General features: G+C 41.2%; 1 protein-coding gene across 2 annotated transcripts in view; it reads left to right on the top strand.

The window, feature by feature from the left end:
- PLBD1 (phospholipase B domain containing 1) overlaps positions 1-27897 on the top strand; it is a 51867-nt gene that overhangs the window by 5995 nt on the left and 17975 nt on the right. For both annotated transcript variants that reach the window (XM_032347400.1, XM_032347401.1), the window contains exons 2-6: positions 5108-5327; positions 14084-14167; positions 15517-15655; positions 21159-21299; positions 21741-21885. In XM_032347400.1, coding sequence (XP_032203291.1) covers positions 5108-5327; positions 14084-14167; positions 15517-15655; positions 21159-21299; positions 21741-21885 — 729 coding nt within the window. The remainder of the gene's footprint in view (positions 1-5107; positions 5328-14083; positions 14168-15516; positions 15656-21158; positions 21300-21740; positions 21886-27897) is intronic.

The raw sequence follows: 27897 nt of genomic DNA, 5'->3' as shown, positions 1-27897 counted from the left end.
TCCCCATCCCCCTTTCCCGTTCCCAGAATAATACCCCCTTCAGCAAGAGTCCTAGGCTCTGATTTCTTCTGGGAGTGAGTGCAGAAACACTTAGAATGTTGTTGCCTGGAGGCTGTTTATCATGAATCAGTTATTTTCTGCTGAAGAGTCAAAGCAAATCTAAAAACCAGATATCAATTTACTGAACCCTTTCAAAGAAGGAAGGAGAATGCCAAGGTAGACCATAAAATACAGAGACCTTTCGTCCAATAGCCATAAAAGACAGAAGCAATTTAAGGATCAAGATCAGAGAAGTGTCAGCTAAACTCAATCTGAATAGATTAAGTTTCAATCTTAATTTTTAAAAACATTTTCTCTCATATTTTCTGTGTCTGCCTTTTCATGTTTCTTCCTCTTTTTCTCTATGTAACTTATTGAATATATTAGGTAAAATTGCATCGCTCCAGGTTAAAAACCATTTACTCTATCATGAATAAAGTGCCTGCCTGGAAAAATAGGTTCCAAATACAGGAGAGAGTGATTTGGGCCACTTACAACTGTTTTACAAATTCTAAGACAGGTTAGGATTTTTTCCCCCCATTGAAAACAACTCATAGAAAATACTAGAATACACAAGTAAATAAATTTAATTTGGGCATTTAGGTTTTTATGTTGAGAGAAATATAAAAAGGAGGAGGCTTCTTCCATCTTTATCTACACAAGAAAAAGACTCTTTTTCTTCCCATTCATTCAGCAGAAATTTATCAAGTGCGTTGACTTTGAAGATGTTGCTATTAAAGATTTTAAACTCACTTCCCTTCTCATCAGTCTAGGGGGACATGGCGTTTGCCCCTTGGGCATCTGAACCATCCTTTAAGCCCCTTCCCTGAGCTTGAAGGTATAATGACTTGAGTTATTTTAGATTAACTTCTGTGAATATTCTGATAAACTTCACTTTCATTAGAACACACACAATTAAACTAGACTCATCCCAGAAACAGTACTATGCTGGGTCCAGTGCTTCCAGGAAATAGAGTCGTAAGCAGGACCTGTGTCTGCCTTCACAGAGCGTGTATAAAGCTAGAGTGGAATTCCAAGAACGTGACTTTGGTCTACCTTTTTGCAGTTGTCATCCATCTGCTTCCCAACATGGAGATGTTTGGGGGGAAAAAAAAAAAAGTAGAAAAGTAAAACGGCTTAAACTATCAAAGGATTTAAGAAAATCAGAAAGTAGAGTGGTATTAGGAAATCCAGAAAGAGTCGGTGCATGGAGAAAATGTTGAGGGAGAGAGAACATCATTTAGGGGTGAAGCAAGAAACGCAGATGTTGGCCTAATTCGCAAAGTACTTGCTCACTTGGTCAGTTTGTTAGCAGTACATTTTTATCACTGAATTCTCTTAAGGGAATTTTTTTTTTTTTTAATGCCTGGCGGCACATTAATGTCAAAAAAGCACCAATTTGAGGAAGTATATTATTTGTAGTCAGGAAATTATCTAGTTCCAGCAACAGTGAAAACATAGCCCTTGATTGCTTGGATGGCGAGCAAGCCAAGGTTTATGGCAAAGGGGGCTCCTGGAAGGGAAGGTGAAGCTAGGCAAGGTCAAAGTGTTCAAGGAGAAGTGCCAAGATTTGGGAGAAGGGAACAAAGCTAAAATTGTTCCATGTGGATAGAACTGAAAGGGAAGAACCCCAGAAGGCTGGTTCACCTTCCTTCCTCCCTTCACAGTTTCTGTTTATGACCCTGAACACACCCCACGCCCCCTCGCTGCAGCAGTTTGCAGCTGCTATGTTTCTAGTCAGCCATGCTTCCTTCACTTCCCTACAAGACTCACTAGAGGCGAGGGTAGAGGAGAATGTGTGCGGAAATCTAGGGAAAGGCTGAGGCTGGCTGTGCCATGGTGCTCCAAACTCCATTTGGAGAACACATTTACTGTATTTGGAAGAAGGGACGGTTCTGTGGATGCTACCCAGAGTTGTCAAACTGTGGCCCGTTGGCTTTACTAGCAAGTAGACTATTATTCGTCACCAGAAGTCTGTGAAAGTATTGTGAACTACCTCTGTTTATGAACATCGTTATTTCCACTTAGCCATTTTTAAAGAAAGCCCGCCATTATGGTCATGACTTTACTCAGAAGTAAATGGACTTTCCTGCTCAGGATTATTCTTTCTTTAAGGGCCATAATCAGCTTTAGCCTCTAAGCCTGACCAAATCCCAGCCAATCACCCAGCCCCCTTGGGACAAGGTGCTATGATACTCTAGAATTAAGATTATACCTTTAGGGGCGCCTGGGTGGCTCGGTGTGTTAAGCCGCTGCCTTCAGCTCAGGTCATGATCTCAGAGTCCTGGGATCGAGTCCCGCATCGGGCTCTCTGCTCAGCAGGGAGCCTGCTTCCTCCTCTCTGCCTGCCTCTCTGCCTGCTTGTGATCTCTCTCTGTCAAATAAATAAATAAATAAATAAGATTATACCTTTAGCACTTATTTGATAGACAATCTTTGCATCAAAATAAAATAAAATGTTGAGTCAATTTTTAATGTTGACAACAGATAACTATATATAAGCTTTTAATCTGAACCTTCTGGCACCTTTTTTTTAATAATTTTTTTAAAAAGATTGTATTTATTTATTTAACAGAGAGGGAGCAGGAGAGCACAGGCAGGGGAAGTGGCAGAGGGAGAGGGAGAAGCAGGCCCCCCCGCTGAGCAGGGAGCCTGGTGTGGGGCTCGATCTCAGGACCCTGGGATCATGACCTGAGCCAAAAGCAGTTGCTTAACTGACTGAGCCACCTGGGGGTCCTGAACCTTCTGGTATCTTAACCACTGAAAACACAGTATGTCCAAAATTAAACTCCTATTTCCTCCCAGACCTCCCAGACCCTTCTGCTCCCTCTCTCAGTGAATAATACAACAACACCCATCCACTAAGGCTCAGTCTAGAACCTGAGTCATTCTGGCCTCTTCCCAGCTCTTTGAAGACATGAATATAAATTGGTCTTCAACCTGAGCAGCTGTCCAATAGTTTCTTAGGCCAAGAAACAAATGCATCACATACCATTTTCTTTCTCCATTCCTTTTCCCCTCTTTCTTCAGAAGTCTCCCTTCCTTTCACAAATACTTGCTGAGTATCTGTGACAAGCTAAGCACTAGGGTAGTTCTGAGTCTTTGGCCTCCAGGAGCTCACAGGCTAAGAGTGGCAGAAGGCATGTGAGTTAAAGTGTGAAAGGCCCAAAGAAGATGTACCTACAACCAAGTGACATTGAACTTGTAGACCGAGTCAGCTGCCACAAAAGGGTGCTGCTTCCTGAGTCTTAAGTAGCACTTTTGAGATAGCTACATGGTTAACAAGAGAGAAACTCTTAGGCAGACGAAACAGCATATGCAAAGTCAGAGGTGTTGAACCAGCTCATGGCAGGTTGGACAGTGGTATATGATGGCTTCCAGATGACAAAGTACATGGGGGTGGTGAGTGAAGCTGCATAGCGTAGGCAGAAAGCAGATGATGAAGTCCAAGAGTGTAACCAAAGAATTTTATTTCTAGGAAATGGAAGTCAATGAAGACCTTGGTAGGCAAGTAAACAAATTATTTGCATTTTAGAAAGGTCACTCTGGTAGAGTATGAAGGATGAATTACAGGTCAGAGGCACCTTGAAAGGTTTCTTATAGTTCAGGCTAGTTGTGATATCTGAGGTAGCATGGAAAGGTGGGGCTACAGAGGTAGAGACTGGAGGGAGAGATGGTTGGGAGGCCTTGATTCAAGATGAGTTTGCAGGAGAGAGAGGGGGCCTGGATGGGCTTGGGTCTCCGAGAGAAGGATAGCAGAGACAGAAAGCAGAAGGTGGAGGATGGGTGAGAGAGCGGCATGATAGTTCTCGTTTGGATATTTTGAATTTCTTTCGCTTATAGAATCTTCCAGGTGGTGTTACCAAGTGTGCTGTTGGGTCCACAAGATAAAGAGAAAGCCTGGGGACAATGAGGAAGAAAGCAGGCAGAGGAGGAGAAGATGCAGATTCATGTCATCCCAGATGCATGGAAGGAAAGAGTTTTTTAAGAACAAGTGGTTGCCATGGTCAAATGCTCTCGGCAGTCTTGTGACATTAGGATTCAAGGATGTTATTAGTGACCCGAGCCAGAACAGTGCCAGTAGCAGGGTGGGCATGGATGCCAGCTGCAGCAGGATGATGGGAGGAAGATGAGGAAGTGGGGTGTGTGTTCCTTTTTCTACAGGATGAGGTTTAGAAATGGGCCAGTCATATTCACAGCTCTCTCACCAGTACCTAGCATAGCCCATGACACAATGTGCCCTGTAATATTTGTAATAATTTCATGAAAGGAGTGAGAGATTCTGGCAATGGCCACATCTGGTCCCAGGGTCCAGAGAGAGCATCTGTGATTGGTTTGCCCTTGGACATGAGACAATGGAGCATGTCAGTATGCTAAATCAGAGGAGCCATTGCACGAAGAGAGCATCAGGGTGCAGGAACAAGAAGACACAGGATGGAACAAAGTTCCCAAAGAAGTAAGAGGAGTTGATCCATAGCATGGGTAGAGGGATTGAGGTGAAAGAGAAGAGAGAGATGGCTATAGGATTTGTAAGGATATATTCACAACATTATCAAGAACTTGAGAGGCTCACAGGTGATAGTTTTTTGGTTTCTTTCTGCAAAATAGGAATCTAATGTCATGTTTGAAAAATTAGGCAAGAGAGATAGTATAAGATGCCTGAGAATATGGATTCTTCGGTCCAACTGCCTTGGGAATCAAATATGTTATGGACCACATACATGAACCCTATGCTTGGTTGAAGTAAGAGCTGAGCAAGGGCTCTAACTCTGACCTTGCCCAGAATCTCATCTCTGAGGATGAAGCATTTAGACCCACCTCTATGATGCTCTAATTACTTCCCCCCACCTTTGACCTGGTTCACTGTGCTCTGAGCTCATCCACTTTGATCAGGCGCTGGTTTTTCCCCACTTATAACAAGGATAAACCATGGGGGCAGATTTACCAGTTCTAACAGAATGGATTCTCTAAAAGCAAACATGGTGAAATTATTGGTTACATGGGAAAAAGTGCATCAGCAAATCAATTAAATAGCATCCCATTATTATTGCTTCTTCTTTTCTTTCAGAAGTCTACTATGCAACCGCATACTGGATGCCTGCTGAAAAGACAGTAGAAGTCAAAAACGTACTGGACAGGAATGGGGATGCCTATGGCTTTTACAATGACTCTATAAAAACCACAGGCTGGGGCATCCTGGAGATCAGAGCGGGGTATGGTTCTCAGACCCTGAGCAATGAGATCACCATGTTTGTGGCTGGCTTTTTGGAGGGTTACCTCACTGCCCCGTAAGTACTTCAGTCTTTAGTTGTGGTGGAGAACTACCAGGCAACTCTGTCCCTTTCTTTGTCTACCAGTGGCTCCTGTCTTCCTGACATTGGACATTAGAACTGGAAAGTACCTGAGGAGCCCCTCATGTGATCGAAACATGATCAGAATCACATTTTCACCTCTAATCAGTACCTGACTTGGACGGAAAAAAGCCCCCAACTGTGGCATTCTTCCATCCTCATGGCACTTAAAAATCTTTCCTTTTGGCGAATCTGTTTTAAAATACAGCTCAACCATTTCATCCTACAAGCCTTTTATTGTCTGGTACAAAGAAAATTATAGGTAAAGTGACCAAGAAGCACTGAACACAGAAGATTTGTTAAATTTAAAATGTAAGAGCATTTTTTCTCAACAGTCTTAAAACAATACTTTCAAGTGGGCAAAGATTTTCAATTGAAATCCTGATGTCTAATATAAATATTCCTTCCAGTTCTATTGTTACTTGATTCTTACGTTTTTCCTGTGTCTTGTGAAAATAACAAAGACGTAGTTAATAATAATGCAATCAGGACACATCCTTTTCCCAGAAAAGCTCTTTAAGGAAAAGAAAGTTGCAACTCATTTAATCAAGCCTCATCCTTTCTTTGATATAAAAAGTGTCTTGATGATTTGGCTTTTTCCTTTTATTCTCTGTGACCTAGACTGTTGGGGGGAGTTTAACCAAACCCTATCGTGTTCACCTTAGTAAGGCACCTTAATAAATTCAGTGCCAATCTTAATTTGTTTCTAAGTGCTGGAGATTATATCAAATGTTGAATAACTAGTTCTTGTGCTCCGATAGCTCTTTTTTTAATGAACTAGAAATTCCTGTTTTGCTTTTTATACCAAATTTTTGTTACTCTACCATACAGGTCCCCTTAATGATATGCTACTCAGGGATGCATAAAACTTTATAAATGGACTAAGATTTTAAAAACATGTTTAGGGGCGCCTGGGTGGCTCAGTTGGTTAAGCGTCCGATTCTTGATTTTGGCTCAAGTCGTGGTCTCAGGGTCATGAGACTGAGCCCGCTGTCAGGCTCCGTGCTGGGCATGGAGCTTGCTTAAGATTCTCCCTCCCTCTCTCTCCACCCCTCTCCCCACCAAAAAATCCCACAAAAACCAAAAGTTTAAAAAAAGTTTAAAACTGTATTTTATATAAATATATTTAGTATAGAATCTGAACTTTTCATCCGTCTCTGCAAATCTATATTTCCTGTGTACCTGCTAGTTCTGATTGCATTATTTAAATTGAGTTGCAGGTTTAGAGAAGTAATTTGAGCAAAGTTGTGTGCCTATAAATACACTAGGTTCTCATGGGTGCTATGCATAATGGGCCTTTAAGGGAAACTGAGATTTGTGGGAGCAGCTCTAATCCGAGATTGTGGTGAGGATGAGCATGTCTTCTGTGCAGATAGGTATCACACAGCAGGAATTTTAGGGAGTTTGCCAGGAGGCTTCTGATGAAGGTGGGATGTCTAATATTCTTATGTCTCAGGAAAACATAAATTTTTATATCTCACATCTAGGGGTGACTTTATCATTTTACCCTTATTCTTAAGATAAAGCATTGACCTACCCTTGAGTACCTTTATCTATTGATGAAGAAGATCCAAGGAATGTGGGTTAATATCAATTCTCTTAGTAGCTTCTTAAATGCTTCTATATTAGAGTAAAAATTTTATTTCTTAGAAGAAAAACACTTAGCTATTATTCAATAACTGGGGGGTTTTTTTTGTTTGTTTGCTTACTCTGCATCTTTGCCCTGTCCATTCAAAGAAAATTTGACATGTGTGAGTCTTTTAAGATGGAACAAACAACTTCCTGGGGCACCTGGGCATCTCAGCTGGTTGAGCGTCTGACTCTTGCTTTTGGCTTAGGTCATGATCTCAGGGTCGTGAGATCGAGGCCTCTGCTCTGAGTATGGAGCCTGCTTAAAATTCTCTCCCCTCTCCCTCAGCCCCTCCCCCCAGTGCACACCCACACATTCTCTCTCTCTAAAAAAATAATAAATAAATAAATAGAAACAACTTCCTGTATATTGTAGCCTATTTTAAGGACCTGGCAACTGAGTCTTCCCTCCCTTCAGACCAACTTCCCTCCATTCATCCTGACGAATGATCAGGAGTGAGGAAGAGGTGAGTCTAGTAATCTTAGTGAATGCTGGATCATTAAGGAAAAGTCTAGAGACTCTTCTTGGGAACATTTCTGCCACAGAGAACACCTGGAAAGAATGCTTTAATCATAAATAACTATAACAGTCCAAAAGGAAGGCACCTCATGGGCCAGAACAGTCAAAGAAGCCTTTGCAGAAGGAGTGAGCTGTGGGTCTGGTGTTTGATGGGCGACGACATTCAGTTTGGCTGGGAAGAGGAAGAAAATAATTCTGGGCAGAAAGAAGTGGAACCAAGTACTGAAAAAAGGCAATGAGTCTGAAATGAGGAATTCGCCTTTACAAATGAGCCAGGAGTAGAAGCTCCTTTGATTAGTCGGAGGGCAACAGGTTTAAAATGGCGGATAGAGGCTGTACCGTGGAAGGCTTTGGATGGCAGCCTGCCCGTTTGGCAGTTGTCATTCTTCATTTCCATTGGAGAGTGCTCAGAGGTTTCTCGAATTTGAAAGACAACATCTCTGTTGGTCTCTGTTTTGTATTCCTTACTGACAATTCAAGAATGTCACCTGCTCAAGGATGGGCTTCCCATATATGCAGTAGCAAGAGTCTTGAGAGGACTTCTTCCCCACAGAACAGAAGATGTTGGTGATCAGGAAGAAGCGTGACAAAGAACCAAAGGGGCTGGGTGGAAGAGAGAAGTCAGGTATTTGTATATTTGAAGAAGAAAGAGAGAAAAAGAGAAAGAGGAGCAGAAGAAGAGGACAAAAAGGCAACAAAGGGAGGGAGTAGCGGAGGGAGGAAGGAGAACAGAACCAAGAAGAGGAAAACGAAGAATTACAACCAAAACTATCGTTAGAAAGGCATTTCCCATTTCCCTCTTAAGAGGGTGACACTCTCATCACATGTCTGTAAAATCAGTTAAGTAGGGAGATTGCCCAGCTTGCATGGAAAAGAGTTACTCTGGGCTAGCTCGAAGCTCACAGTAGGGGGACATGACCTAGTATGCTTAGAACACCCCTGGCAATGGGCTGGAGAAGAGAGAGGAAGGGAGGAGGCTATCGATTTCTTCCCTCATCTGATATGGTCCAACAGGGGAAGGCTTATCATACATTCTGATGCCCAGGAGCTCATTTTGAAGAGCTGCAAAATGGAACAGAGAAACTGGGCTCCCAGGGACAAGAGCTCCAGGAGGGAGACAGAACAGAGAGCATACTGGAAGGATTCAAAGGCTTATGACTCCAGGCAGCACAGCCGTGCAGCCCACCGACACCGTCCTCACTGACCAAGCTGTGAGAGGCAGGGGGCTGCCTTGGTATTCAGCACAGAGGAGCCTAACCTTCAACCATCCGGAAGCTGTGGCTAGAGTCACAAACCAACAGAGGAGGAGGAATACAAGTCACAGGCAAGGGTGGTGTTCTTGTGTTTGTTTTCAGCTACTCATGAGCAACTGTCTGAGAAGCAACAGCATCTTCCTATACACACATCATTTTTTCGATCTAAAACCTATACTCCCAGGGACGTTACTTGGGGGCGTTTGTAAGGCACGATTCCACTTACTGAGACACAGCCTTGGAGCAAAAGCATCTGAGGGGGTGCTTCGGCTCAGGTCATGATTCCCGGGTCCTGGGTTGGAGCCCCACGGCTGTCCCTGCTCAGCGGGGTCCTGCTTCTCCCTTGCCTGCTACTCCCTCTGCCTGTGCTCTCCTGCTCACTGTCAAATAAATAAATAAGTAAAATCTTAAAAAAAAAAAAAAAAAGAAAGAAAGAAAGAAAGAAAAAAGGAGGGTCTGAGCCTGGTCTGAGAGGGTGAATTTATGCCAATGGCCAAAAGAAAGAGCCATCTTTTTTTGTTTTCCTTTTTTTAATCCCCCTAAGATTGATTTATTTATCTGAGAGAGAGAGAATGGACGTGCACACCCACAAGCAGGAGAAGGGGCAGATGGAGAGACTCTCAAGCAGACTTGGTGCTGAGCACAGAGCCTCACACAGGACTCAGCCTCACAACCTTGAGATCAAGACCTGAGCTGAAATCAAGAGTCCCAAGATTAACCATCTGAGCCACCCAGGCACACCCACCTTGTTCTCCATTCAGCAGCAGAGCTGCTCAGGTGGCTACCATGGGCCATGGGAAGTTTAGGGCCACCATGTTCTTCCCACATCACCACATTTAAAATGGAGTGACATTCCTTATATTCCCCAGAATCTTGAAGGGAATGAATGTGTATGAGGTTGGGTATTGTGGCAGAACAGCTGAGATACTGTGATAAAGAGCTTGGTTTAACTATCGTGGAGGAAATAATTTGCTCTCTCCAACCTATGACATACTTGCGAGGCCAAACAAAAACATATAAAGAAATATCTTGAAATCTTCCATCATTTCATTTGTTCAGTCATAAGTTGTTTCCTTGAACCTTACAACACTCTCCAGAGAACAGCTGGGACCCGGGCCCAGCCCTCATGCTTTATCATGAAGCTCCAGGCCATCCACAGCCCTGCCGCGGCATGGTTTTCCCACAGGGTCCAGTGGAAGCAGTAGGTCCAGCCGGGCCTCAGCCTGGAGGCAGCCCCAGACCCTTCCGGGGCTTCTCTCACCGTCTTGCCCTTCCTCATGCTCTCTCGCCGGGACCCATCTCCTGAGGAGCCGCTCCCTGCGGGACACTGCCATTACCATGCAAACATGCCTTCTGGGTGGGCTCCTGAGCCCTGCCATGCTGCCCTGTCAGCCTGTCACACATCCCTTTCCAGCAACTCTTACACTGCATTCCCTGAGAGCCAGATGCTGCCTCTCCCATCTCCACCACCTGAAATATTGCTTGGCCCCCTAGGGCCCATCTCACATGCTATCTCCTCAAGGCACTTCCCGATTCCATTCCAACTGGATTGAGCTCCCTCTCTCCCCTCCACCATCTATTAGTGCTTACTTAATTACATGCTGATTAGGTTTAATTGAATCCTGTGCTGTTCCAGTTCTTCAGGGATGAACCAAAAGCATGAAGTACTTTTTTCCATGTAATGCAGTGTCTGGCAGCCATGGCAAAATGGAGCTTCTTCCTTCGTTTTTTGACTTGGGCTGGCTCCCTAATCAGAGTAGCTCATGTCTCACTAATGATGGTAAAGCTGATAAATAGTCTTACATTGGTTTTAATAAAATGAGTCATGAAAGCTTTCTGGAAAGAATGATGATGAGGGTGTGGGTATCAGGTCTGCTCCAGTTTTCAATAAAGTGGCTGAGCCTGTGTGTGGCTGAGGCAGCTGCTGAAACATCTCTGGAATTATCTAGTAGGAGCGAGCCACTTCACTGCAACAAACACATTACCTGCCTTGTGTTGGATTCTGGGGAGGGGGAGAAAGAAATGGGGTGGGTTAGAGCTCCTGAGCACACTCTTCAAAGAGAACTCCATTTAAGTTAATATGTTGACACAACAGTTGGTGAAACTATGATGAAAGGAAGTTCTAGCAAAATTATGGCACAAGTAAAGGAAGTAGTCAAAGGTGGTTTCTTTTTTGTTTCTGGTCTACCAGGAAATACCTCAAGAATCTCTGCCATAACCCGAACTTGCTTCTTTGATATTAGAAACTCAATGCGCTTCCCATTCAAGATGGTAGGCAAAGCAAATATAAGTGAGACACATTCCCATCCTCAAAAATATCAAATGGCCCAAGAACTAGGAATTACTTGGATCTTCCCATGAATCACAAGGTGCTGCTGCTTCTGCTGATGACAGCGATGGCAATGACTAAACCTTAGATGACATTTAAAATGCGCCAGACACTGTTCAAAGCATTTTACAAGTTAAATTACTCCCATTACTATTGATGTGAACACTCGAGCACAGAGAAGTTAAGTAACAAGCCGAAAGTCACAAAGCTAGTAAACAGGGACCAGGTTGTCCAGCGACAGAGCTTGAGCAGGCATGGACATGTATCCACGTAAATGGATTGCTATAGGAAATTCTGAAGGAGCTTGTTTTGGTCTCAGACCCAGAAAGTTAAAGCAAGTAGAAAAGAGTAGAAGACAGGACCGGACAAGTGCTAACTGATAGGGTATTAACATGACACAAAGAGACCCAGGGTAGGGTGGGAGTAAGTGTGTCTTTCCTAAAGGGAAGGAAAGTCTCCCCCAACTTAGGATGAAACTTACTGACTTTACACGCGGCAGAGCTGAAATTAACAACACATCCGTGAGGCGGACTTAGCATTAGGTCTGCATGATGAGAATTTGGAAGCGTAGAGAAGTTGGTCATATTGCCTAGAAGTAGTGAAGTCAACCTTTGAACTCAGAATTCAGAGTCTCTACCCTTAACTGCTGTCCTATATGGCTCTACCACACCAAAGTGTAGGATCCAGACCCAGGCATCAGAGAAGGACCCCAACCTGAGGAAAGTGGCCTGTTTTCCTCAGGGTGCCTGAATGGGGCAGGATCCATGACCTCAAGGTGGATATTTCTCTTTCTCTGCTCTGTATGGCAGAACAGGAAAATCCCTAGCCCAGTTACCCCTCTATACCTCCATCCATCCTGTCGTTCTGTGGGCATCTTCAGCAACCACCCCCAAGTCAAGACTCTTGTCTTGGCACTGTGGACATTATGGGTGGAGTAATTCTTTGTTGGGGGGGGCTGTCCTATAGATTGCAGGGTGTTTGGTAGCCCCCCAGCCTCCACCCACTAGATACCAGTGGCACCTTCCCCACACACACACACATACACCCCCTAGTGTGACAACCAAAAATGCCTACAGACGTTATTGTGGGGCAAGGGCACAGGGAGAGAGAGAATCTAAAGCAGGCTCCGTACTGAGCACAGAACCCATTGCAGAACGTGATCTCATGACCCTGAGATCATGACCTGAGCCAAAATCAAGAGCTGGACGCTCAGCTGATTGAGCCACCCAGGTGCCCCTACAATTTTTTTTTTTAAGATTTTATTTATTCATTTGAGAGAGAGAGAGAGGATGAGTGCAGAGAGGGACAGAGGAAGAAGGCAAAGGGAAACAGATTTCCCCATGAGTGGAGAGCTGGACACAGGGCTCAATCCCAGGACCCTGAGATCATGATCTGAGCCGAAGTCAGAACACTTCATCTACTGAGCCACCCAGGCACCCCCACATTTAATTTTTTTAAGTAAGTTTTATTTATTATTATTATTTATTTATTTTCTAAAGTAAGTTTTAAAATAAAGAATCCCAAATAGCCAATAATCTGGGGGGGAGGGAGGGATGAAAATTAAAATAATGAAAAACCATGTTAATTGTCAAAAATTAAAAAGTCTGATTATACCAAGTGTTGGTGAGGTTGTGGAGCCAGAAGAAGTCTAATATGTAGCCGGTGGGAATATAAATGGGTACAATCCCTATGAACAACCACTTGTCAGTATCTAGTAACTGTAGATAATATAGGATATTCATCCCTGCAATTCAACTTTTATATATAGTAAATATATTCCAGAAGAACATGCAAATATGTAAGAGACATTTACAATAATATTTGAAGTTGCATTCATGAATTCTTATATACTAATACCATGGAATATTATCAACAGATGAAAACAATAAATTTAAATTGCAGATGATAATATTGTGTCATGGTGAGAGAATTACATGTTAGAGTGACAGTATGATCTTGTTTATGATTTCTTCAGAAACCTAAGTAATACTGTACCTTATTTATTATTAACTCTATATCTGGGAGGGGGGACAGCTGGATGGTTCAGTTGATTAAGCATCTGCCTTCAGATGCTTACAGCAGATGATCACAGGGTCCTGGGATCGAGTCCCGTGTAGGTCTCCCTGCTCTGATGGGAGCCTGCTTCTCCCCTGCTTGCCACTCCCCCTGCTTGTGCGCCCTCTTTCTCTCTCTGACAAATAAATAAATAAATAAAATCTAATAAAATAATAAATCTATATCTAGTAATGGTATAGAAACATGCATGAGAGTAATAAATCACCCATTCAAGATTGGAGTTACATCTGTGGAGAAAGGTGTGGAATTAGCATCGGAGAACTGTACACAAGGGCTTCAGCTGTAATGTTGTTAGGGTTTTTTTATGATTTTATTTTTAAGTAATCTCTACTCCCAACATGGGACTTGAACTCACAACCCTGAGATCAAGAGTTACAGGCTCTACTGACTGAGCCAGCCAGGCACCTCTCTAATGTTTTATTTCTATTTAAAACTGTAGGCACAAACATGGCAAAATGTAATGACTTTAATAAAGTTGCATAGAGGTACTTGGGTGTTGGTTTTATTATATGTTTTTCTCTATGTTGGAGATATTTCTCAATTTTAAATTGTACTTTTTTTTTTTTTTTTTTTTTTTTTTTTTAAGATAAGGCAGGGGCTCCTAGGTGGCTCAGTCAGTTAAGCGTCTGCCTTCAGCTCAGGTCGTGACCTCAGGGGCCTAGGATCAAGTCCTGCATGGAGCCTGCTTCTCCCTTCCTCCCACTCTGCTTGCACTCTCGTTCTCTCTTTCTCTCTCAAATAAATAAATAAAATCTTAAAAAAAAAAAAAAAAAAAGATAGACCATGTTTGCAATAAGGGGACTTGAAAGTCCAAAAATTGTATAATTTGCTATGATGGACTGCCCTAGGAAGAAAAATAGAAAGTAACCATTTTCTTTTGTTTCAGACACATGTATGACCACTTCATTAACCTCTACCCACAGCTGATTAAGAAACCTTCCATCGTGGATAAAGTACAAGATTTTATGGAGTATGTATAATAGCTCTCCTCTTGCCACTGAGACTGTAGGTCCTGAATCTGTCATTGCAAACAACAATTTTTCCTTCTGCCAATTTGTTTTTCTATCTCTTAGGAAGGACTAGTCCTGCCTGTGGCTGGTCCTATAGTAAGGTTTAGCACATTTCGGTAATGACATGAAAACTGGTTGCAGACAACATGTCTTCTAACTTGGGCTCTTTCAAAGGTCAGGTTGAATGTCATCATCGATTACACATCTGGAGGAAGACACATCAGTGTAAGGAAGGCAAAGTTAAATGCCTGGACTGCTTCCGCCTGAGGATCCTTCAGGGATCCCTCCTGCTCCCTCTTTGAGGTGCTTCTGTGTCATGGGCCTGGGTTCCCATCTTAGCGGGAGCCCTGGCTGTTATCTAGTTCTTATTCTTAATATCCTTGGAGAATATGGCCATTGTAATCAAGTTTTCTGAAGACTTAGTAATTCTCAGTATTAAGAAAAGTTGTTTCCTATTTGTTTTATATGTGGCATTGTTTTATACTTGTGACTGTGATTAATTTGGGGACCATAGGGCTCCTGGTTTGGCCCTCCAAATCATACACTGAATGCTAAAGTCCTACAGCACATCATTAAAAATTACTGGGCTAGATCTCATGAAGCAATGACCTTGTATTCTAAGACTGATTTGGAGAAAGCCAGAACAAATCAGAAATAACTTTCAATATACCAAGTCATGTCAAATCATTCCCTTTCTAGAAAGTGCAGAGAACTAAAAGAGAGACAGAATGGAAAGACTATAAAGAAGAGAGACAGAATGGAAGGAGAATAAAAAACAAGCCTGTCTTGCTAAGTATACTAGGACAGAGGTGTTGAGGCAGTTACTGGCCACAACTGAAATAGAATGAACCATAAACTATAAAAACAATTGGAGAGAAATATAGACATATATCAACTACCCTGTCCTTAGGAGTTTTTTGTTGTTGTTCTTTAACTTTACGACTTCCATATAAAAAAAGTTAATGACTTATCCGTACTGATTTAGTGAGGCATTGTGGTTTTGTATGAAATACATATGGATGGCCTGTCCTTGACTTTTGTAGATTTCAGTATCACGAGAAGCTAAATGTTATACCTAGATAGAGCATGCAGAGAGCTATCAAGAAAGAGTCATAGTCTAAGGAAGAAATCGAAAATCTTTTAGGATTTGCCCGATAGCCTTTCAAAGTGATTTGGATGTTACAAGATCCAGAATGTAAATTACACCACCATAAGTATCTGAATATATAATCTCTAAATGCCTCGGCTTGATTTAGCTTTAGATGAGCAACCATGGAGATCTCGAGGGCAAATCTAATTTCTCTTGCAGGAAGCAAGATCAATGGACCCGGAAAAATGTGAAAGCTTCCAAGGATGACCCATTTTGGAGGCATACCGGCTATATTATAGCACAGATGGATGGGCTGTATGTAGGAGCAATGAAGAGGGCTAAGTTAGAAAGGACAAAGGTAAGATTTCCAAAAAGCTGCTCAGAATTTATATTATAATTTGGCGATATTATTGCCAAGGATATCAAACATTGAAAATTATCTTGAAACTATGACAAGAATATTGAAAGAATGGCAAGAATACTGAAAATTATCTTTAAAATAACATTGCAACCTAGAAACAGATCAAATTGGCACTAGTGTATCTTGCACACAAAAACGCTGCCTTGTTATATGGCTAGCACCTGAGTCAGTGACACAAAATTCAAGCTTAATACACAATCTCTATCTCTTTCATAATACTATGCTCTGGAATAGCTTAAAGAATGTACTGAATCAATGTACTCGCTGTTAAACTAATCTAATAAAGTTAGTATTTTAGGTGATAGAATTGTTAAGGCAAAATGTTAAAGTGTACAAGTTTTATGGTTCCCATCCTCTATTAACGTCATAGTTACAGTATGTCATAATATTTCAAAAAGCTTTACTGAATCATTGAAGATTCAAAGATACCATTTAATATACTTCCAAAAATTATGGAGATTTTTTATTTCCTGGGAGTAATACACACATACATACACACACAAACACACACACACACTGGAGAGATATATATATGTGTGTATATATTATATATATGTGTGTGTGTATATATATAATATATACACACACATATACACACACACACACATTGAACAAAATATACAAAAAGACAGTTCATAGAAAAGTGATGCAAAAAATTCTTAATCATATGAATCAAGCCTTACTCATAAGTTTAGAAATACACATTAAAACCATCCTGAAACATACTTTCTCTACTTTCTCACTTGTCTATTTGGCAGAAATTCCAAAATGTGAATGCCTTCTCTGCTAGCAAGACTAAGGGAGAAAAAAGCATTTTCCCAAAATACTGGTAGTAATACAAACTGGTATATTTGCTGTGGAGAGAAAACGTGGCATTCAGTATCCGAATCGTCTACTCATTTACCCTTTAATCCAGGAATCCCACTTCTACAATTATCACCAAGGTTCACAGGCAAAAACTCCATATGGCTTATGTGTCGACCTCTTCGTTTCAGATAATTTGTAATAGCAAAAGACTGAAAACAGCCAAATACATAGAACACTGGCTGCGTAAATGATGTGGCTGTAACAGGAATGAAGTAGATTTCCAAATACTGTTACGATGTGAGGTTTGGGATCTGTTACAAAGTATAAAAAAGTAAGGTGAAGACCAGTGTGAATTGTTTGCTGAATTTTATGTAAGAAATGGAAAGATAGATAGATATAGATTTGCTTAACTTTGCAAGAATAAGCAACAATGAAAGAATAAACCCAAAACTTATAAAAAAAGAAAAAGAAAAAGATTACCTCCCAAAAAAGGAAGAGAAGAAAGGGGAGGGAATGGGAATGAAAGCTACATTTCTCTAAATGTATCTTTATATATATTTTACTTTGGAACCATGTAAATGCTGTTCATAATTATAAAACAAAATTTAATCACATGGAAGAAAAACAGTCCCTAAAATCTTAAAATGAATTGATATGAATATATCTAATGATATATCAAAAGTTCATGGCATAACCACACAGAGAGTGGTTATTTCCAGTGACCTTGACGCAGTCATTACAGTACATCCTTAACGGATAGATCCTAAGGACAAGAACTACCATAAAACAAAAACAAAACAGCCTTAAACAGTAATTCAGTAACCTCACTTTATCAATATAGTGTAGTTATTTTAAAATTTTATAAATACAGTAAGATAAAGCAAATAAAGAAATACGGTGAATATCAAGATTTTCAGCATATTGGCACCTGGGTGCCTCAGTGGGTTAAGCCTCTGCCTTCGGCTCAGGTCATGATCTCAGGATCCTGGGATTGAGCCCCACATTGGGCTCTCTGCTCAGCAGGGAGCCTGCTTTCCCTTCTCTCTGCCTGCCTCTCTGCCTATTTGTGATCTCTCTGTGTCAAATAAATAAATAAAATCTTAAAAAAAAAAAGATTTTCAGCATACAAAAAGCCAATGAAGTAGAGGTTTCATAGTTTTTAAAGTTGTTAGATAGGCAGGAAATCATTACTTTTAGCTTCCTTTTAAAAAATACATATTTTCTTGCTTTTCTCCCTTGAGAAGGCTTAGAAATAATGAGGAAAAATAGCTTTGATCCAGTAGCACTGAGCATCCTCTAGGAGACCATGTTTTAAGGTGAGCAACCGTATCTCAAACAAGACCAAAAAAGTACTAGCCACGAAGAAAAATATAAATTCAGCTAATTAAATTTCTTTTCATCAGAAGACACTATATTGAAAGTGAAAAAATAACCTACAAACCAAGAGAAAATACTTGCAATGCATTTAATTAAGAAAGGGTTTGTTTCAGAAATGCATAAAGAATAGCAAATAAATTTTAAAAAAGAAAATACCCAATAGGAAAAAAGGCAATGGGCAAAAATATCAACAGGAATTTCACAGAAAAGGAAATAAAAATGGCCCATAAAAATGTGAAGAAATGCTTAATTTCAGTAAGAAATACTGATGAAAACCTCAGTGAGGGGGTGCCTGGATGGCTCAGTCAGTTAAGCGGTTAAGTGTCCACCTTGAGCTCAGGTCTTGATTCCATCACCTCAGAGTGGGGCCCCAGGGGAGTCTGGGAAGTCTGGTTCTCCCTCTCCCTCTGCCTGTCCCCTGCCTGTGCACTCTCTCTCTCTCTCTTGCTCTCTCCCTCTCTCAAATAAATAAATAAGATCTTTAAAATATAAATAAGTAACCTCAATGAGATTCTATTATACGCTGAAGTGGGAAATTTTAACCACTGCTGGATTGAGTAAATTGTTCCAACTGCTTTGGAAAAGCAGTGAATGTTACTTGAAACATTTAAAGATAACATATGTTCTACAGTGTAGCAAATCCACTCAGATTAAAGATATTCTTTTACGTGGGGGCGGGGGTGGCCTGTGTATGTAAAAGTTCACATTACCATTGTTTTGCCACAAACTGGAAACACTCCATGGTACTATATATTCATGTAACTGAATACCTCATAGCAATGAAAATAAACGGGCTGTTTCTACACTATCAACATTGACAAATGTCAAAAAATAATGTTGACCAGAAGAATGCATACAATATGATTCTATTTATACAAATTCAAAAGGAGACAAATTTAAAAATACATTGTCTAGAATGTGTACACAGATGACAAAGTAACAGAAAAGCAGGTAATGAGCCACACAGAACTAGCCCAGTGGTTACTGCTGGTAAGGAGGGAAATGCGATTGGAGACTTTCAAGGCATAGCTAATGTTCTTTTTCCTAATCTGTCAGGTGGGCTGATAAGTGCTTTTTCCTCCTTGAAGATTGTGCATATACATCTTTATTCTTTCATATGTATGGTATCATTCTCAATTTTAAAAAAAGGCACGGTGAGCCTGCTTCTCCCTCTACTGCTCCCCGTGCTTGTGCTCTCTTTTTTTCTCTCCCTCTCTCTCTCTCTGATAAATAATAAATAAATAAATAAAATATTTAAAAAATAAATTAAAAGGCAAAATATTATAGGCAAATTGAAAACTGAATAATATTTGCAATTTCTATCAGACAATGAACTAATCTTAATATATAACAAACTCCTAAAGGTTAATAGGAAAAAGAATAAGAAAAATAACTAAGGCAGATGAACAGTTCGCCAAAAAACAAATCCAAAGGCTTTTAAACATGCTCCCCCTTACTCCTAATAAAAGGGTTGCCAGTGTAAACTGCAATGAGACACTATTTTTCACCTATCCATTTGGAAATAAACTCAGTGTTTAATGTTGAGGCTGGAAGAGTGTCTTAAAATAAGCCACATGAGGACAATTTGGCAACATACATTAAAATCAAAATCACTTCTAGGTATCTGTCCTACAGGTAGTTCACACACATACAAAATGAAAGGTCCAAGATTGATTATTGTAACATTGTTTATAACAGCAAAAGACTAGAAAGCCCCTGGAAGTCCATCAATGTAATGTAATGTAATGTATTTAATGCAATATAATTGTATTTTCAATATAATCCTGGTCTGAATTAATGTATTCCATTTACTGGAATACTGTTTGAGAGAATGAGGAGGATTTTTACATCTAATATGGGAGGTCAACAAAACAAGTGAAAAATATTAGGAGAAAAAAATCAAGGTGAAGAGTAGCGCAGATAATACACTACGATTTGTGTAAAAATGTATTTGTAATACACATTAAAAAGTCCAGAGAAGCCATAGAAACGAATAAAAAGTGGTAAACTGGAGACAGGGTGGTACCTGTGAGAGGATTTCCACTACAGATTTTATCATAATTTTTTCTTTCCTTTTTTTTTAATAGCTATAAATTCTTCTTTTTTTTTTTTTTTTTTTTTAATTTACAGAGAGATCACAAGTAGGCAGAGAGGCAGGCAGAGCTGGGGGGGGGAAGCAGGCCCCCTGCTGAGCAGAGAACCTGATGTGGGGCTCGATCCCAGCACCCTGAGACCATGACTTGAGCTGAAGGCAGAGGCTTAACCCACTGAACCATCCAAGCGCCCCTTACCATAATTTTTTCTTAACTATCTATTTATTTAAGAGAGCGTGAGAAAGGGGAGTAGGGCCAGAGGGAAAACCCCAAGCAGACAGCCCACAGGTTGCAGAGCCTGATATGAGGCTCTATCCCATGACCCCAAGATCATGACCTGAGCTGAAATCAGAAGTCTGATGGTCAACTGACCGAAACACCCAGGTGCCCCATCATAATTTTTTATATCTGGAATAATGAAAGTGTGACTTATTCAGAGGACAACACAAAGAGAATATGTATATAAATAAATAATCAGGTTCTGGCTTTTGTTTTTTTTCTTTTCTTTCTTTCTTTCTTTTCTGTTCTTTTTTTATGAACATGTCACTTTTTTGTCTTTCCACCAACTCTGCCTAAAAGCCAATTTGTAGATGCCCGACCCCAGGCTACTCTGGTGGACTGACTCTTGCAGGAGCAGTGCTCTCTAGTTGGCACAAAGTTCATGTTCAAGTCTGATCACTGCTTTGAGGTAACTGCTGTTGAGCCAGTCAGACCACACGAAAACCAAACACGAAATTAAAACGCATCTTAGTTGAATATTTTGCTGTAAAGCAGTGATTCTCAACTATCAGCACTCTCCCTTCAGAACACAGTCAGCAATGCCTGGAGATGTTTTTGGTAATCAAAACCGGAAGGGTTTTACTGATACTAATAGGGAGAGGCCAGTGATGCTGCTAAATATTTTAGAGTGCACAACCCCCAAAGAGAAAGAATTATTTGGCCCCAAATACCTCAAGTATTTTGGGTATCAAAACATGCCAAAACATCTCTTACAGACCATAAGGTAATAATTATTTTGTAAGCTACGATAAAATCTAGTACATTTGTTCCATTAGGGACCCTTCCCAAAGGAATGACTGAATGGATCCCTAACAACAGGAAAACAAGAAATGACATCCAACTATCACAAATCACTGTTAAGAGCGGTCTTTGTCTTTCCCCAGCCCATGACCATGTTCCAGATTCAGTTCCTGAATGCCGTCGGAGATCTGTTGGATCTGATTCCCTCGGTTTCTCCCACAAAAAATTCCAGCCTAAAGGTTTTCAAGAGATGGGACATGGGACATTGCTCTGCTCTTATTAAGGTAAGACATAGCAGCCTCCGTGTTTTTCCTTGCTCTGGGCCACACAGACTTTTTCTATATGTCAACCCAAGTGTGGCCACATCTCAATCATGGCTTAAGCCAACTGTCAGCTCATGTGACCTCTATCTAGAAGTTAAGAACTGGAAGGAGCTGATGGAGGGAATTACAAGTACAAGATGGTACCTCTGTTTCTTCTACCACTCCTCCCGCGCCATATGCACCTACCACTCATACGTCTGACAGTCTTCCATTTTGGATATTGGGAAGACAGAGTCTGTCTGTTTTATGCACATTAAAGGTTAATGTTGTGCTCCTTGGCCATATTTTCTCATAATAAATATGGCGATGAACACCCAAATTGACACAATCGCTGTACACTTCCTATGCCTATAGGCAGTTACCTATACACCTCTTTGTCATTCACTATGATTCTGGCTGTAGGTTCTTCCTGGATTTGAGAACGTCTATTTTGCTCACTCAAGCTGGTACACATACGCAGCCATGCTCAGGATATATAAACACTGGGACTTCAACATCAAAGATAAAGACACCAGCAGTAGTCGCCTCTCATTCAGCAGTTACCCAGGTAAATAAATTTAGAGGGACATTGGAGTACTCTTCCGTATTCTTTCAGAATGAAACCTTGGCCATTCAGAGTAACTGGAATGGGAGAAGAAACCTTTAGAGGTTAGTATGCATGAATGAAAGTTGATGTTCAGAATGCCTTTTGAAGAAATACAGCTCTCATGCTTTTATGTAATGGAATGGTGTGAAAAAAGTTAATAGCTGCCGAAAACTCACTTCATCAAATGCCAAGTGAGGTACGAGATACTTTCCTAGGCTCTGCGGCAGAAGCCAGGTTGGGCAACAGAGATCCTGCTCTCAGTGTTTCCTCAGGGGCCTGTTTCTTTTATTCATCACAGTATCCACAGAACTTAACTTAGTGTGGCACCTTGTACTTAATTTTTGCTGAATGAGTGGATGAATGAATGCATAAGCTTATAAATCTTACACTAGAGCAAGATAAGTACTATACAGGTAATAACGGTATTATTACTGGGTACTGTATGAGCTACCGTGGAAATGTAAGGAATGTTAAGAGTATTCAAAGGAGGGTCAGCTCATACTGGATTGTCAGGGAAAGGAAAGAGGCCAATACTTGAGATAAACCATGAATGATGCCTAGAATTTGAACAGTGGGATGGGTGGGAAGGATGGTCTCTGTGGAGTAGGAGTTGCAAGCTCCTGTTCTTAAAGGGGCCAGGCAGATGATGTAAAATGGATAAAGGGGGGCTGGTATAAGGAAATGAAAGTGAAAACAATTGCAACAAACACATGACCCATTGAAAGGGCGCCAAGTGCTCAGCTCTCACTGAATGTTGTCACTCAGTGATATGGCGGTCAGTGTTGCCAGATCCTCCAACTTCTGAAGATAAAAATAGGGATGTAACAAAATGCACTGTGTGAACCTAACTAAACAGTTCTGCTACCTGGAATGATCCCCTCAGGTGTAGGTTTGGAACCTCCTCAGGGAACGTCATGGGTAAAGGCAAGGGGAAAATTCTTAACAAACATCTAAGAATCCAACAGCAGATACAAGGTGGACAGTTTTGACTTTTAATTACATATTTGTAAAATACAACCACCTGTTGTATCTATCTACCTTTGTCAGAGTTATCATTACCTCTTCTGCTGTTATTATTATTCCTGGTAGTATTAATACCATCCTATTATAAATTCTGATCAGTGACATAACTTTGTATTGTGCTGTCCTTGTGACCCGATCCTTCCTTTGAAAACACTTTGATTCCATCTTTGTCATTGCTCGCTTAATTGTTTTAGTATTGAGGGGGGCTGGGCACTCCTTTCTCAGAGTTAGACTGTGTTTTGATTTCTTTGTATTCCTTTAGACTGCAATTTAAGGACAGCACAAGACCGAGGCCAGTCAAATACTCATATTCTTCCTCTTATTTGCAATAAAAGGCAATGTTCAGATGTTACCTGCACTACTTTGAAATCTCTGCAGAATGGCGTTCTTCTGTAGTCTGAATAATCCTGGATCCCTAAGGTAGTGATGGGGAAGGACATGGAGGAATTTCCTATGAAACCTAAGAGTCTGTTAACATTTGTATATATGTATATATCTTTCCAGAACAGATAGATCCGTAGATAATAGAGGTTTTTTTTTTTTTTTTAGAGCATTTAAACTGAGAGAAAGCAATACTCTTTTTTTTTTTTTTTAAATCCAACATGTTTTTACAGGAGCTAATGTAGGAATATGATTCTTATTTTCTTTCATTGGACAGTTTTGTTCTCAGCAACAAGCATGAAAAATGGGAGGGTCTCATCTCTATTACAAAGAATCGATTAAAGGATCCACCCACCACTTTGGGTTCATCCAATATGTATGGAGTTAAGCTTTGCCGTGAGCTTCATCTCTTGTGCACTGCTGATCCCAGAGCAGAGCTGGGTGGCTTGTTTGTTGCTGGTGTTGGTGGAGGAGTGACAGGGGTGGGAGTGTGGTATCAAGCTCTGGAGGTTGTTCATGATATGAGCTAGGGTATTAAGAATTACTGAGTCAGAACAGAAATATCAAGTCATGAAATATTTATGACTTTGCTGAAATACGTATTAAAGATGACATAACTGGGATGGTATAGACACCATTATTCTAAAGATACAAATAACTCTGGAGATTTCCAATGCCCTTATCCATACTTTTATAATACATCATGACCCCCCACTCCTGCCCAATTCTGTAGAAGTGACCACCAAGATGATTGCCCTGAAAAACACTAAAGCTTCAAGACACAAAGACATTTTTTTTTGTTTTGATGTCATCATAAAGGAAAACGGTAGAACTTGGACAGCTATAAACTGTTCCTCCATGTATGAAATCCAACATAAAACTTTACTTTGGCGGGCCTTGGCTTTTCCTCATCTGTAGAATGAGACTAATATAAAGGCTGACTTCATAAAGTTGTAAACATTATGTAATTAATTTATTTGTTTGCGATTTTCTATGAAATTTCATGGCAGGCAAAATATTTATGACGGGAAACAGGACAGATGCTGTCCCTATTCTATCAAAATTTGTATTCTGATAGAAGGGACAAATAAAAAAGCAGTGATTAAAGTGTGATTTGTGTAATAATAGAGAAGACTAGTTTGGGGATGTTGGGATAGCTTCCAAGAGAAAGTAAAATTTAAGTTGAGGTGCAAAAACAGGTATAAATTAGCCAGCAAATGAGGACAGTAGGGTGATAAAATGTTCCCTGTGGGCCAAGCAGCATGTGTGAAGGCTAGCAGGCAAGAAAAAAATATGTGGAGAAGGCCACAAAGACAGAATGGAGGACAGTGAAGACCATTCAAGTGACAAGTGGTAGACGTGACATTAACATATTTGCATTTTAGAATTATCTGGCCCACAGAGGAGGAGCACGAGAGAGGCTGCCAGGAGAATATTTAGAAGCCTGAGGCAATAAATAATCCAGGTACCTCAAGACATATAATGTTTTGTAGATGGTCAGTCAGGATGTGGATGGAAGACTGAGCTCCATCTTCAAGAAAAGAACAGTATCAACAATGACTGCTGAATTACTTCATCAATTCAGGAATGTCTATGAGCTCCCATTATCCTAGCCAGAATCCTTGAGAGATGATGACCTAATGGCAGTTGTCAGAAGAGCACTCCCAAAATCGTAGTCCAGCACAGGAGACTAGAAGAAACGGTAGTAATCCAGCACACTCGGACTTACTTAAGTCAGTCTCACGCTCTGTGTTCACCAGAGCCCCAGGTGTTGACTCCCTAAAAGTGAGGTGGTTATGTCAAGGAAACAAATTAATATAATAATTCTCATCTTAATCTAGAAAAGGTATGGTGACTTGGTAGCTTCATAGTTTCTATCTTTTCCAGACTGTTGTTGTTTTTTGTTTTTTGTTTTTTTTTAATAAACTGAGTAGGACTTTCCTTTACCCTTGGGGAAATGATTTCACCTGAAGATCCTAATATGAAATGTCCTGAGAAAGTCAGAAGGAGACCACAAGTCAGCCGGATGCTCATAAACCTCAGGACTGTCCTCGGGCTCAGGGGAGTGATGTTCCAGTTTTAAAGTGCCTTCCTCAAAATTTCCAAAGTGCCCCCTCCAGCGCCTGGAGACCGGCCGGGTTGGCAGTCCTGGGGCACCCTGGAGCCGGCCTGCATCCCATGTGTCTTATTGAGTGGGCATCTGGGTAGCTTAGTCAGTTAAGTGTCCAAGTCTTGATCTCAACTCAGGTCTTGATCTCAGGGTCTTGAGTTCAAGTCCTGCGTTGGAGCCTACTGAAAAAAAAATTGTCCCCACCCCCCATGTATGTCTAATTTAGGAAGCACTTTTACAGAAATTTTCAAAATATCCTTCTAGTGCCCAGGACTAGCCAGAATAACAGAGCCATCCAAGTGGGGCTGGGCTTAGACAGGAGCCCACATGGCTCCTGGTCTCCGGACATCACTCTTCTGATAGCTCTTCCCCTCCACCCTTATCTGTACATTCAACAAGATGTTGCTCGTCAATGTGGGGGGCGCTGGGACTCAACCAATCTGAGGTCCTACTGATCTGATAGATCTTTTCTGCTGGCATCACAGTGTGTTTGCCCCATGACTAAGTGGACAGAATGTTGGTGACAGGATGATTTGAGGTAGCCCTCGTGTCAGACACAATGTGTGATCAGGACTCCAGGCTACCGAAGGTCGCTATTACCTTCGGGCTACAGCATGTGTGTGGACCTGCCTCCCTTCAACAGCCCTGGAAGTTGGCAGAGGAAGCAACAAGGGAATTTACTGTAGTGTCCCGCGCTGGCCCTCAGGTGGTCACCTCACCCCTGCAGCCTCTGTACCATGTGCTCCGCAGTCCTCTGCAGAGGGCTAGGCCTGGCTCTCACAAAGGCTTTGGAGAACCTCACTCCACGACACAGAGACCTTTGCCACAGATCTCATGCCCCCATGAGGTAACTTCCTACTCTCTGAGGCCGGTCTTTAGCCAAACAGATACACCTTGTGAGACAGGGGCTGCCCTTCTGGCTCTACCCACAGGCTTCTCACCTGTCCCGCCTGTAGGTGGGGGTGTGTGGACAGTAGGGTAGCATCAGTGCGGGAGGAAATCACATTCTAGGAATGCAGTGGTTACAGTCTACAGGAGTCTAAGGGAAGACGGACACAGAAGGAAAATGTGTTGACATACGTTTGTGCTATAAAATTCTGAATGGCAGAAACAAATTGTCATTCCCATTTTTCTTAATCTTCTGGGTAAGGTTTGCATCTGGAGTCGTCATTAACAAGAGCAGTAATGAATTTTTGAGGGAGTTCTTAGTGTTCGACAGCAACATGACAGACTGCAGAGCGGCAGGGTCAGTAAGTAAACGGTGTTAGGGAGCGGTGCAGACAAAGAAATCTACGTTGTTTGAGTACAGACAGGTTACAAAGAGGCCTGGCTTTATGAATAATAACAATATTGCCACCTTTTCCGCGTGACAGCTGACACTTAATTATTCAGGAACAATGAACTTAATAAGGAATGTACAGAGATGGTACCCAGACTCTTTAAAGAATCTTCATATGCCCCAATTGGAGGATAGATACCTATTATTCTAAATCTTCATTTATAAGTCCCTATACCTCGTAAGGGCCTGTGAATTTTGCAGTTTGCCTCTTCATCGAATTGTTTATATAGGCAGGAGCCCTGCAAAAAATAAGTAGTGTGGGGCTCTGAAAATTCTAAAGAAGGTAGTCCTGGATAACCTTGTTCTGGAAGCATCCCTTCGGTTTTGAATTGCCATGGTCTGTTGTACCGAACAACTGAGGAAGGTAAAAGACCGACGTGAGCCCTCTGGCAGGGCATAGCCACCTGCTGATTCTGGCCCCTACAGTCACGAACCAAGACAGTAAGACAGAGAAATCCCACAGGGAATGGCATCACTACAAAGGTAGCTAATACCACTGTATGAAGACCTCATTGCAAAGGGTTACTGATTTTGATTACATTGAACCTTTAAATCAGTTCAAAGTAAATTGACATGTCGGTAATACTGAGTCTTTCCATCCACAAATATTGTATCTATGTTACGTAGGTCTTCATTAACTTGTGCAATGCTTTGCAGTTTTTCATTATAAAGGTCTTATATACCTTTAGCATTTTGATATCAAAATAATGTTTGATGCTACTGTAATCAGAATTGATATTTTCTTCCTTTTCAAATGAATGCTTTTATAATTCAGCTATTGCTACATAACAAGCCACTCCAAAAACTAGAGGCTTGAGATCAAAACAATCATTTAGTATCTCATGGTTTTTGTGGAGACCAGGAATTTAGATTAGGGCACAGTGAAGATGGTTTGTCTCTACTTCTCTGTGTCTGGGTCTTTAGCTGAAGACTCAAGGGCTGAGGGGCTGAAAGCTATGATAGCTTAACTGAAGCCAGAGGATTCACTTTCAAGGTCACTCACTCATGTGGTTGGCAAGATGGTGCCAGCAAGTTGGTTCCCCTCTCCTTGAACCTCTCCACAGGACTGCTCAGGTAACCTCACGACAAGTTGTGTGGCTCCCCACAGACCAAGTGATCC

The sequence above is a fragment of the Mustela erminea genome, chromosome 6 (assembly GCF_009829155.1).
Source record: "Mustela erminea isolate mMusErm1 chromosome 6, mMusErm1.Pri, whole genome shotgun sequence".
NCBI classification, from domain to species: domain Eukaryota; kingdom Metazoa; phylum Chordata; class Mammalia; order Carnivora; family Mustelidae; genus Mustela; species Mustela erminea.
Note: the sequence above shows the minus strand (reverse complement) of the source record. Positions and strands in the feature narration are given on the sequence as shown.